Source organism: Melopsittacus undulatus, chromosome Z (assembly GCF_012275295.1).
Source record: "Melopsittacus undulatus isolate bMelUnd1 chromosome Z, bMelUnd1.mat.Z, whole genome shotgun sequence".
NCBI lineage: Eukaryota > Metazoa > Chordata > Aves > Psittaciformes > Psittaculidae > Melopsittacus > Melopsittacus undulatus.
In genome coordinates this window covers 47091939-47105280 of record NC_047557.1, presented here as the reverse complement: position 1 = coordinate 47105280, position 13342 = coordinate 47091939, and the positions used below count along the sequence as shown (strand labels likewise).

At 45.6% G+C, this 13342-nt stretch overlaps 1 protein-coding gene across 1 annotated transcript; it reads right to left on the bottom strand.

Moving 5' to 3' along the window:
* Nucleotides 1–8959: 8959 nt before the first annotated feature.
* GADD45G (growth arrest and DNA damage inducible gamma) lies at nt 8960–10606 on the bottom strand. The gene is made up of 4 exons (XM_034072913.1): nt 10481–10606; nt 10281–10382; nt 9973–10186; nt 8960–9611 (listed from the first exon to the last, which is right to left on the bottom strand). Exons 1-4 carry the CDS (start codon nt 10531–10533, stop codon nt 9501–9503), a joined length of 480 nt encoding a protein of 159 aa, XP_033928804.1. The 5' UTR covers nt 10534–10606; the 3' UTR covers nt 8960–9500.
* Nucleotides 10607–13342: the final 2736 nt, after the last annotated feature.

Here is a 13342-nt window from a genome sequence, read left to right as displayed (position 1 = left end):
ATCTGCTGCTAAGAAACAAAGAAACCTTAGTTTCTAGTAGCAGCCCCTACCAGCTGATGTGCTGTTGCTCTGAAAGGCTTTATATAAGTGTATTTGTTAACCTCAATTGTGGCTATACTCAGTTTTCCTTTCAGTAAACAAGATCCCTGTAGCAGATTAGAATATTATTGCAAAAGCTGAATCAGGTGGCTGCTTTCTTCTGCATTTACCAGAAAAGGAAATTTCAACTCCAGCTTCTAGAAAGAACTGCAGCTTCTGAAGTTTTCCCTTGCTCTTCTGCTTCAGACAACCACGGGAAACCTGTCCATGCTGTTTTCAGCAGGCAAGTGGTTGGTTCAGTGCAGTTAAACCAGCAGGGCAATGGGGAGCTCTCTCAGGCTGGGGCAGGGGAAAGCCCCTTGCCCTGGGGCAGGACAGCTGGTGGGCTGGGCAGTCTGGCCACCTCAGGATGGGATCCCCAGCACTCTAGCCACTGCACCTTTGAAACCTCAGAGCAACAGCCAGTGACATACCTGCTACCTTGTCCTGCTTTACTTCAGACCCTATCAAAGAGGCACCACAGAAACCTAAAAGAGGTAACTAAACCCAGGCCACCCTGGAAGCCTGGAGCAGCCCTCTCCTGGAAGCAGCACAGACACATCTGCAGCTGCAGGATCTACACAGACAGCAATACAGGATGTGGGTCTAAGGGAGAGAAATGCAGGTTTGGGAGGTGGGGAACCAGTTCTTGCAAAATGCCCTAACCAGCCAAGGCTTGCGCAGTAACGTCAGCACTTTTGGGAGCAGAGTGTGCTCCAGCATCTTCTCCACAAGGTCCTCTTGGATCTGGCCTGCATGTGTTTATTATCATAATTAACACTGCAATTTGCTTTAAATGACACACCACAGTAAGTTATTAGTAATTCAGGTGATGGTATGGAGAGGTCAGTCAAATGTTTACCTCGTAAACAAAGCAACGTATTAGCCTTAGTTCCATGCAGATGACCACCTGCAACTTACGTGATGCAGTCAGGCTGTTAAACCTCCACGAGCTCTGAACGTTTCCTGGTTTCCTCTGGATGTGTATCTTAATGGCTGATTGTGCATGCTTCCTGACACTATATAGCTGAAGTGCTTGGGTATCCTTTCTCCAAAGATGATTTTCTGCAGTCCGTAACAAGCTATGAGCACGCACTGCAGGCTTAGCATCAGTCAGGGCACTGAGTTGATCTGACCTACATGGTCATTAATTTCTCGGGTCTTGTAGGGCTTATTTATTTTCAAGAGTTCTGGCCTTGTGGTTCAAAAATTCATTGTGGAGCTCTGTATAAGTTCAGTGCTGCAGTCATGAGTATAGGACACATCCTCCTGCCACCAAACTCTAGTGTTTATTTCCACACTTGATGCTTTCCACTCAGCCATATCTCTTGAGGAAGCTGTGCTTCCTCAAAAGGCTGTTTCTACTGCTTACACATTCAGGCTAGGTGAAGCCCTAGTTAGCTCCTCTGGCAAACCCAGTAAAGAGCAGCACATATTTGTTATTGGTTAGATATGGAATAACTAGGATGTCAAAACTACATTATACCATTGTTTGAGAAGCACCACTGTTAACTGCTCTGCAAGACAAGTTCTTGTACAACTCACCCACTCCCTTCTTGCTTGAATAAACTCAGTGCTACCTCATCAGCTCCTGCCCCTCTGATGCTAAGTCCTGAGCCTTGATACCCATGAATTGACAATTATTGAGAAGCATTGCATGGAACAGATATTTCTTTGAAAATGCAGACCACTTGGGAGAAGTAGGGGTAGAGGAGGTGCAAGCATTGAGAAACCCTTCGCATAGTTTTCCAAATGTTGCTGTTGTTTTTCCTCTAAGTGACCTGTCCCATGGGAGGTGTGTAGCAAAGCCAGACCTTCATAGCACAATATCAAGTTTGTTTGTTGGTTTGTTTTTGTTGTTCAAATAGGCAAGATTGCAGAAAGTGCATGCAGTAGAGTTCCAGTGGTAATTCATATTCTGACAAAAGATGGAGAACAGAGACAAAATGCAACCCTATTTGTATGGTGTCAGATTTGAATCATTCTGCATCTTCTTCCTGTGTGTATATGCAGTGATGCTTAAGGGTGAGATGCTTTTTTATAGACAGACCATGAGGGCACATATACTGTGCTCAGGAAAATGCATTGTGTCTCTTTCAGAAATATGTCTGAATTATCTTGTGAGTACAACTGTCACGATTCATTCCTAGAATTATTTATCCATTTATTTAATTTAGCCACCTAGTTCCTCTAGTGCTTCTCAGGATTTAGCTCTAAATCAGGATATTTTTTTACATATAACACATGCCTTGCAGTGAAGAAAAACTTATTAAAATTCAAAAGTACCTTTGCATGGGGATAAAAACATCCTTCCCAATTAAACATTACTTTCACATGTGTTACAGACCATGCATAACAGCTATGCACCTGAAAAAAAATAAAAAATTATTTAGGTTTTGTAAAAGCGAACGAACAGCACTTTTAAAATTTTATTTAAATCAAGAAACCAGATTCTGGATTGGAAAGCACCTCTTTCCAGAGAGTCACACAGTGTACCTTTGCTTTAAATTAGACTTGCTAGCCAGGTAGTTAAAGACACTTAGAACAGTTTTTGTCATCACGTGTAATAGGCAGAAATCATGCTTCTGTTAGCCATGGACCTGAAGCACTACCAAACATCTGTGGCTCCCTCTCACTCTGTAAAGCAGTGATCCATGCAAACTTGAGGCATCAGTGGGGTTTGTGGTTCCTACCCCAGACAGAACAAGCCCGTCTATCATACATCTGCAGCACTCCAGGAGAGGTAACATCTGAATAACAGAGCAGCTTAGCACAAACCATGCAGTGCTCCTTACTGGTTTCTTCCTCCACAGTTTATTTGAAGGACTTCGTAGGGCTACAGTAGCAGAGCACTATGTGAGACCGAGAACACCTGTATTAGTAAAGGATACAACTGATACTTTGGAAAAAGTGAAGTGCTTTACCAGCCTTCTGTTTTTAACTGCATCCAACTAGCTTGCACTTCATTGCTCACTTTCCACAAACATACTTTCAACAGCATGAAATCACCTATAACAACAATATGAATTCTTTTGATGCATTAACTCTCACAAGCAGAAAACAGCCTTTGGTAAGGAGTTTGTTTCTAGCACAGGCCACCTTAGAGCACAGAAACGTTGTACACCACCGATAGACAATAGCATTGGAGCAAGATTTCACATTCTCCAATTCGGTAGCTATCATCTCCTACCACACAAGATGGATCATCTTGCACTTACCTACATTTTTAATATGGTTTGTGACACTGTAACATTTTAATCCAGTGATTCAGATCTCAGTGTAGTATTTTTCTTTGGGGTACAGTCCTATTCATCCTTATGACATCTGGAAATTATCTGCAAGTTGTGTTGTGTTCCATACAAAGAAAGTCCAGCCACACAATGAGTGGCAACTGAAGAGGACAGGTTCCGTGCTGGGGACAGCCCCTGCTTTGGCCCACACAGGGCTCACACGATGGCCTTACTATCTTATGGGCTGGCATGATAGTGGGGCAGGATCACCATGCATGGCCCATGAAGCCACCTGCTCCTCAGGCACAAAGGCAATGGGCCAGGCAAAGCTGTCCTCATGCGGCCAGTTGGGCAGTGCTGGTCTGTTACCAAAAAAAAGCCTTTGGCAACCACTTCTAGAAATAGTCCCATTCATCCTTCTTGCCTCAGAAACAATTAAGTTCCGCAAGCTGCTGCCAAAGCAGATTTTTAACCCTGTTAATTCAAGAGCATGCAATTGTTTAAAGCAAATTGGTATATGTACTACACTAAAATCTCTTCTTTTGTGAAAAGTAGGCCAACATATTCCTCTTTTTTTGTTGTCAAGAAGTGACTATTTATTCTTAATCAGCAAATAACTGTGCTGTATGTACCTAAAGTGTGGTCCTGTGAACTAAATTCTCAATGGCAGCTGGAAAGCATTAGCTGGTCCCTCAGAGTGTGTCTTCTGTCTTGGTTTCTTCCAAGAGAAATGCTGTTTGCATGCTCCAACTCTGTGTTCTACCATGTGAACCAAAGCAGGTTAGCAGGCAAAGATGGACAGGTTCATTTCAGCCACTCAACCAATCCATGCAAAAGCACTTCTGGAGCTGTGCCCTATATACATGTTCTTTAGCAGAAGAGTAAAGCCAAGTCTGGTATGTAGGTTTGTGGCTCTGCAGCTAAATAAGCTGATTGGAGAGCTCTGTCTCTGGGCTCACAGGTGAGCATATAGGTATTTGAAAGTACATAGTAGGTATCTAATTGAGGTGCCTTGTTTCTGTAAGACAAATTAATACTTTGTGCCTTAGTTATTTGGTTAGGTATTTAAACAGAAATTACGGAGCACCACTGCTTTCTGCTGACTTCAGTAGGATGTGAAAGCTGGCTGCTGTAACTTAGGTGCCTCAAAACAGGGAGTAGGAAGCAAACCTTAAATTCACCATTCTGAAAATTCTTAACTTCACTTATGTGGTGTGACAGTAAAAATTGCTTCTGATACTGGAATTCACCTTGGGTGTTTTTTGTTTATCACTATTCAGTAATGGATTGTAGCATGTGGGACTTTCTACAGACAGTTACAGCAGCTCTTCTCAAAAAAAGGGTGAAAGACAGGAAATACTAAATCAGTCAGTAAACCTCTTGTTACATATATCTCTATAGGTATCTTTCCAAAGCAGGAAAAAAAGAAGTTGCACAAACTACTTCCGAATCAGCAGTGTGCCCTCATAGTAACTTTTCAAAGTCATGATTTCAAAGGAAAGTTAGGTCTAAAGAGAGGACTAGACACACAGAAGAAAATAAACCTATTTTTTCTATGCATAATGATCAGAAAATAAGCATAGCAAAATAATCATATGCCAGAGCAGTAGGAGATTGAAAGATATTTTACAGCAACTACAACTGGCATGTCTGGGATCTGATTATACTTTGAAAGATACCAATATATTCTAATTAATACTTCACATATACTCTAATATTTTGAATTATTCTCAATGTTGTGTATAAGGGTATCTTACTGCAGGACAATGAAGAGCAATAGGAGAATAGAACAATTTGCTCATTCAGTATGAAATAATTACACCCAAAGCATTAGCTCTGCTTTTCCAATGTCCTATCACTGCATGTTCAGACTTTACAAAGTGAGCAAATCATACCTGCCATGATGAAATGGGTAAGGAATGAGCAACAATGAGAGGCAGTTTTCATAAAAACCTGTGCAAATAATGGCTCTGGTGAGGAGTATGCATTGTCTGAACAGCTGAACAGCTCCATACCTCTGCTAAACTGGGTTTCTGCCACTGCTGCTTACAATGAGTGAGGTCCTGTGGAGGCACAGGCATGAGCACAGCTGTCCACAATGTGTGTTCCTGCAAGGAATACAATATTCACACATCCTTCTCCACACATCCGTCTTGCTCACGCACATGAAATCATTTATTTCCAATAGTAATAGGGTGTCTTTATACCTGCCATGGTTTAACCTGGGCACACAGTGCTCTCTCTTCCTGATGACAGGGAATTCTAGAGCTGGAGTTAACAGATTTGTTGAGATGAGCCAGGTAGCCCTTATGTGTCAGACAGTGCTATGGCATGTTTCTGCCACCAGCATTTTTGCAAAGATTGTTGAACATAACGTTAATTCAAACAGCATCCACCTACGATGAAAACTCCACCAGTCAGCAGAACTCTACAGCTGCAAAGGCATGTCAGCTCCCCTTCATTGGGCATCCAGTGCTGTAAATGTTGTTTGAGCAGGTTGTCTAGCACATGCACAGATTTTATGCAAACATTATTCTGTGCAGCAGTTTGCCTGCTTCTTTGTAATATACTTTTTATTATCTTCCCTTTTGTATTTGCTACTCAACAGCCAAGATTTTACAACAGCACTGTTTATAACAGCTGCATCTTGTGTGCCAGTATGCATATATATCCTGATAAGATGATAATGTAGTTAATTCATTGAAAAGAGTAATTCATCTGAAGAGAAGATCACCATCTATAACCACAAGAGAGAGAAAAGTAAACTGATGCAGAGAAGTATAACAGGGAAAAAAACAGCATTAAGAGAAGAAAACAGCATATGAGTGGAAATTCCTGTCAGTCAGCACTTATTAGATGGTGAAATAGATACCCAGGCAGAGAAATGTAAACCCATTGCTAAAAAAAAAAAAAAAAAAAATAATGAAACTTTATTCATTACTTCATAAGAAAAAAAAAAAAGCTTAGAAGAAAATACAGACATCACATCGCAAATATCTATGATTATAGTATTTAAAGACAGTTTTGATCACCTAGTGGTGCACAAGTGAAGGGCTTGACAGAAATGAGACCTTCAAGAAGCAGAGGCAGAAGCATCACCACTCTGTGACTGCACTCTGTGCGCTGCACCTCCTGATATGTCACTAGGCTGGCCTGCGCTCTGGGGAACCACCTTTACTCAGCCTCAGTCTCCTCCCCAGAGTTCCCAGAGGTGGCCCACTGTGGTGCAGAGCACACTAGCCTCTGAAGGCCATGCTGCACAGCTGGGATGCAAGCACACCATCTGACCTTCCAGCAGCCCGTGCCAGCCCTGCCAACCCATAGTGCCAATGCCAGGGCACTTTTGCCTCCTGGGAAGGGAGGTCCAGAGGCCCAGGCTCACAGGCAAAGAGGTTGCTGTCCTTGCCCTCCAGATCCCTCAGATACCTGACAGAGCACCCCAGATACCTGATGAGCTGACCAGCATCTCCTGCCTATCTTTAAAAACCACACAGCTCCTTCCACAGTTAGGTATCTGAGCACATAAAGATGAAGTCTACTAGTATCAGGAGACCAGCTGCTAAATTTTTGCTACATTAAGTAGCGTTAATCATTACAGATATTTGTAGCAACACATAACTTGCAAGTTACAGCTGCCTTTGGCTGCAACCCCGTATTAATAACATTTGCAGACTAACTCAGGTTTAATACTATTCATGTTACAGTGGATCTGTGTTGAGCCAGAAGGGATTTCAGGAGAACTGTATGGGTAACTAAAATAAGAAATTGTGCACCTCTTGTGAGGCACAACTTACAGCTTCACAAGACTACTGGGGAGGCGAAGGTCAGCCTCCCATCTGCTCAGGGACTGGACACAACATCCTCACAAAGGGATTTTGGTGCCGCCTCATTAATTTCATTGTTTGATGTGTTTCTTCCAAAAAAAGCTGGAAATTTAAACTTCCTACTAGGTGCAACTATCTACCTACTGTCTCAGACAACAAATTGGTTGCATTTCTTCTCTGCTATACTTTAATTGTATACATAATTGTAAATGTAATTGTATACATGCTAGAGAACTTCCACCTTCTCAGGCTTTTATTTATACCACTCGAGACTGTAAAGTATTGCTTACAATTTACACAAAAGTTGATTTCAGGACAGTTCACTTTAATCTGTTCTTGTCTCTGAGTGCTGATTAGGCCCCAAGCAAAGAACAGAAATATTTTTCTCAGCTGTAAAACCACTGAAAATAAAGCAACCTGCATTTGCTAAGAGAAAATTATAAAAACGTACAATAAAGCATCCAGACATTATATTTTCTATGTATCAAGGCAATTGCCTCAAAGGCAGTTTCTGTTATCACAGCTGCGAAAGCTGTTTATTCTCTTAGCTCCTCTGTGTGATTTTTCCCAAAGTCCTAGAGCAGACACCAGTTGATGAGTTCAGGTGAAGTAGAAAAACAGGCTGTGCAGAAACTCCTGTATCTGAAGTGCAAAGAGGGAATGCTTGCAGAAGTCTGAGGCTCCTTACAGTGTTTGTTTCAGCATAAACTCTGGTCATGTTGCCATCCTACATCCTCTTGTAATAGGAGGGCAAGTACTGCTAGATACCTCCTGCAGAATGGAGCGTGTTCCAGGAATGCTGGAGCTGAATTTGAACTTCCCTTATCGGGAACAATGAAAGTGAGAGCAAGCAGCTTCCCAGAATCTGCAACTGTAGAAATGACCACTTTTCAGCAAGTGCTCCTGTCAATCACTGCAAGTCAGCCTAGAGGAAATGTAATTGTGATAACTAAGTATTTTTAGTGTCTATAGAGGAAGTGAGTAGTCTAGCTTTCTTGCCCTCTGGAGAAGGGATCACTACTATGCCATTTTAATAACAAGTCTTGGAGCACACATATAGATCATGCACAAAAGAGGGGGGTGAGGGACTGATATTTTTCTCTTTTAACACAGGGCTAAAAAAGCCCACTCATATTAACTTCCCATGACAGGATCTCTGAAAAAGGCCTCACCATCCTTAAATTGTTTTGGAGTGAATTTGGTGTTGACATGCAATTAGGTTTTGCAGAATTGGTTTCTGGAGTGACAGCTTCTATTGTTACAGCATATGGCAATCAGAGAGCAGCTTGTGGCAGATGTGATGTTTATTCACTATTAGCTAGTTTTAGATTTAACGATGTCATTTTAATCAAAGCAAGTGTTAGATGTATTTGACATCTAAGGAGTTTTGCAGCCTCCCCCCTCCCCCCCAAGTTTAAACTGCTTCTGTCAAGTGGGAGTACTGCAGCTCTGAATGAGTCTAAGTCATATTTAAGAACTAATGATACTATTTACTGGAGCTCCATCTTCCAAAAAATCTATGTTTCCACCATGTATTGTCCTCCCCCACTAGACTACAAAGACCACCTATTACAATATGTGAGCTCATTAAGCATGCAGCTCCATAGTCTTGCAAGCTGTTGCGATAAGCAGCTGTTGCAAGAGGGTGAAAGGTTGAATTATCAACTTGGGCAGCACAGTTCTCCATTGAGCAGGCTCAAGAGAGAAAGTATTTGAGCAACAGCTCCATTAGTGCGAGGTATACCTTCGACTACAGCACACAAGCAAAACATCAGTGGTATTTTAGTGACATGCTTCCCCACCCAGTAAGCAAGACACTCCCAGAAGTTAATTGTCAAAAGATTTATTATGAAAGCTTCAACAGCAGCAAACAGTTCAATAGAAATTATTGCATTATTAAACTAATTCTGCAGAGTGACCCAAGAGGCCTGTTAAAGTCTACTTTGGAATCTAATTTAGTAACCAGGTAGTCCATCAAAACAAACTTCCTTCCGTGTTTTGCAGACAGTATGAACAGCTCCTAGTTACAATACTCTGTCCAGTCCTTCTGGAAAGTTTCGGCCCACTTCCCTCAACTTTCTCTCTGCCTTCTGAAACAGCTCCACTTGACCAGGAAACTTGCAATACTTCTTTCAGTTCCATGGTATGTCAGCCTTTCCACACTTGCAGCCTACTGAGGCTCACTAGTGATGTGAGCTGCTCTCTTTCTCCTCTGTAAGAGCCCACTGCATGCCAGTCTGAGTGACTTTAATCCAGTCTCTTGACCAGGCTAATCCATGGAATCAGCAGCTTGTTGCACAATGGTGAACCCATACCACATAGAGAATGCAACAAAGGTTTCAGCCTCCCCAGATGTACTGGGTCACCATCACTCAGGCAGGGGGACAGTCGGCACCCAGTCATTGACATTTCGACTAGCTTCACAAAAAGAGTTCAGCTTTTCTAGAGATGGGTCCTTCCAGCCTTCTTCACTCGGGTTCTGCCAAAGAGAAAGAAGTTGCACACCATTAGTGCTTGCCCACCAGCAAAAGTCATCACAACATTTACAGGAGCACTAGCTTAGGAAGCAAGGCACTTTCGTGTTGCCTGTCCCGAAACAGACAAAGCTGGAAGCAGTGATGTTACCCTTGTGGACAACTGAGAAAATCCACACTTACGAGAAGCGTAGCCTTCTACTACTACTACTCAGCTGACTTTCTGTACGGTGCGCCAAGCCCGCTTCCTTTCCCTGCCCAGAGGATGCTCTCACTACTGGCAGCTCTAACCACCCCACACGGAGTCCCGCAGCGCAAGCATAGCATTGGAGGACAGCACCCCGCTCGGCTCCCGCTGACACTCACCATGATGAGGATGCAGTGGAAGTCCCGCGGCTCCCCAGAGTCCTCGCTGGGACCCACAATAGCAGCCAGCTTGGCCAAGTCGTTCACCCGCACGATGTCAATATCATTCTCGCAGCAGAAGGCTTGGATCAGGGTGAAGTGAATCTGCAAGGCAATGTCCCCCTCATCCTCCTCGTCCGCGGCCAGCACACAGAAGGCTACGTTGTCGGGATCGCTGCAAGAGGGGATCGGTGCGTTGAGCCCCGCGGCCGGCGCTGAAACCCCCGCGCTCAGCCAGGCGCTGCCCCGAACCCGCCCTCCGTACTTACACATTCATCAGCTTGGCCGACTCGTAGACGCCGGCCGTGAGGCAGCCGCGGCGCTGAGCCGACACCAGCAGCTCGTGGAGGGCCTTGCTGGCACCCTGCATCCTGCGGGAGGGAGAAGGCGCAGAGTGAGCGCTGTGCACGCCACGTCCCCACAGGCCGCGCCGCTTCCCCACCGCCGTGCCCAGACCCCCCGGACGTACCAGTCGTGTTCTGTCGGCAAAGCGTGCTGTCCGTGGATCTCCTCCAGAGTCATAGCAGCGTGTGCACTCAGCTCGGCGGCTAGCGGCAGTACCTCCGAGAGACAGCCTTGCCTCGCCTCCTCCTTCCCTGCCTGAGCGTTCTGAGGGAGAACCCGACAAACCGCCCTATTTATAGCCCGCGCGGCCGCGGCGCCCGCAGCTGGTGGCGCCTCCCGGGCCCCCATTGGCGGGCGCCGAAGAAAAGGGGGGCGGGGGGCAGGGCTTTGTTATGCTAATCGGCGCGCGCCGGCGGCGGGCGGGGGTGCCGGGGGGAGGAGCGGGCGGCTCGTGCCCGGAGGCCACGTGGGGCAGGAGCGGCGTGGGGGCGGGGCGGCGCGTGCCTGAGGCGCGGCGCTGCCGGCGGCGGAGCCGCTGCCTCTGTGGCGCGGGGCTGAGAGGGGGAACGGCACAGAGCATAGCCCGGCAGTGCCGAGCCACCGCGGAGCGCGGGTGCCAGCAGCGGCGACACGATGGGCAGGAGCGGGGCCAGGCGCTAGAGGAAGGTGATAATCCCCTCAGGTCGTCCCTAGTATAGTTTGCCCCCTTCCGGCACCCCCAGAGAGGAAACAGCCGTGAGTGGAGCGAGTGCAGGTGAGGGCACCGAGTCCAGCGCTGCTCTGCTGCCCGGCCCTGCTCTGCCCTGCCCTGCGTACTGAGGTATGCGCGCTGGTGCAGCCTGGCGGAGGTACAGTCCGGGGGCACCAAACACTCGTGGGGCTGGCATCCAGGAAACATCCTCACAGCATGCCCGGTGCAGAGATGACAGGCAGCGGGCGTAAGTTAGATCGAGAGGCTCAGAGGGGATATAAAGAAAACCCTTTTCCCCTGAGGGCAGCCAGGCAGCAGAGGAGGCTGCCAGGCCAGGGAGCCTATGCGGGCTGCATCCTTGCAGAGTTGCAAGCCCCAGTGGAGCAAAACCCCAAGAGACCCGGTCTGAGCTCCCTGGTGACGCTGCTGCAGGCAGGAGAACTCCTCAAGTACCTCTCAGTACCTTCTGGGTTGTATTGTATGTTTCTACGAGCCTCGTATTTCAATTTTGTATTTATTTTCCACGAAATCTCCCGGAATTTTTTTTTTCAACGGAGCTTTATTAAAAGTAGATTTGGAGAGTAATGTGAGCTTGAGTGTATCCTTCACAATTAATACGGTGTAAAACATGTATGATTGCTGAATTCACATTTGAACCTGTTCGTCAGTAAACCATGAAATAGCAGAACAAATTTTCCCACTGTGAAGGAATACAGTCTAAATATTAAAGGACAAATCCCTTCCCAAGTCCTTTCAGTCTCTAATTTAGATTAGGCTGCCAGTCCTTTACTTGTCCACCCAGTAACCTCTTCAGAGCAGCACCGAGCCGCTCTACAGAGGTTGTTCAGAGCCACCTTGCGGTAGACCTGTGCGTGTTCGCAAACTGGAGCGAGCTGAGTCCAGCAGGTTGCACACAGGGAGCTCTGTAAACCGGCGCCCTCGCTGCTCCCTCACCTCCGGCCACATCGTCCCCTTTCAAGTGTTTTCAAACCCAGACCCAAGGGTGTCCGTTTCTCTGGAGACTGCGTCAAGAGCGGCCCGTCGGTGGCTCTGTGCAGCGTGTACTACATCTGCACAGAAGTTTCAGCCTCTTTGTGCATCGTAATTTCAGTACCATTCCTGAAACTGAGCCACTTCAGCAGCTTGCTGTGTTTCTGCTTCCAGTTGCTTCTAGTTAGTGTCCCAGGCATCTCTACAGGTGACAGCATTGGGCCCTGCAGTAATCTCTTAGTGAGCTTCCATTTTAAACTGATGACTGCAGCAGGGACTGCCAGATTGTCCTGGATTCAGCTCTAACAGTTATTTTTCTCTTTCCTAGTAGCTGTAACCTGGTGCAATGCTGTGTTTTGGCTTTAGTCTGAGAGCAGGGCTGGTAACACACCAGTGTTTTAGTTGTTGCTAAGTAATGCGTACCCTGATCAAGGACTTTTCAGCTTCTCATGCTCTACCAGTCAGGAGGAAGCAGACACAGGACACCTGACCCAACCAGGCAAAGAGGTATTCCATACCACAGCACATCATGCCCAGTACATAAACTGGGAAGTTACACAGAAGAACAGATCACTGCTAGGGTCGGACTGGATGTCAGTCAGCAGATAGTGAGCAATTGTATTGTGCATCACTTGTGTTTACTGGGGCCTTTTTTTTCCCTTCCCTTTTTAGTTTTATATTCTCTCCCCTTGTTATTTCCCTTGCCATTATTATTATACTTTAGTACTTGTCTCAGTTTGTGGGGTTTACCTTCCTCTGATTCTCCTCCCCATCCCACCTGGAGAAGGGGGCCGAAAGGGAGTGAGCAGCTGCATGGTTCCGAGTTACCAGCTGGGCTTAAACCATAATACAGATGCATCCAGCCTCTCTGAGAACATTTCCCAGGTGATACCGACAGAGATGTCAGGGCTGGAGAGACAACTCTTTGTTGTAAACACCAATCCTCAAGCCTAATGACCTTTTGCACCCTACTAACATGCAAAGGGACCTTTGACTTGTGAACCTCTACCAGTGACATGACACACTCAATTGGCTTGAGCATGGCATAAATTCTTAGTTTGTCTTCTTTAAGAGGACAATATTCTATAACTTCTTTATATGAGAAGTTTTCAGAAAATAACCTCCCAGTCTGTATTCATGAAATGGCAATTGTGTCCATGAGTATAGTGTGTACCATCTGTTCTTAAAATGTAAAAATCCTTCTTATGTCTGCCTCTTTTTTTTTTTTCTTTTGTCTCTAAATATATAATGCAGAGGAATGTGGGAGAATAGCTTGAGTGGTAACTGGCACTTTTAGGTTTTCTC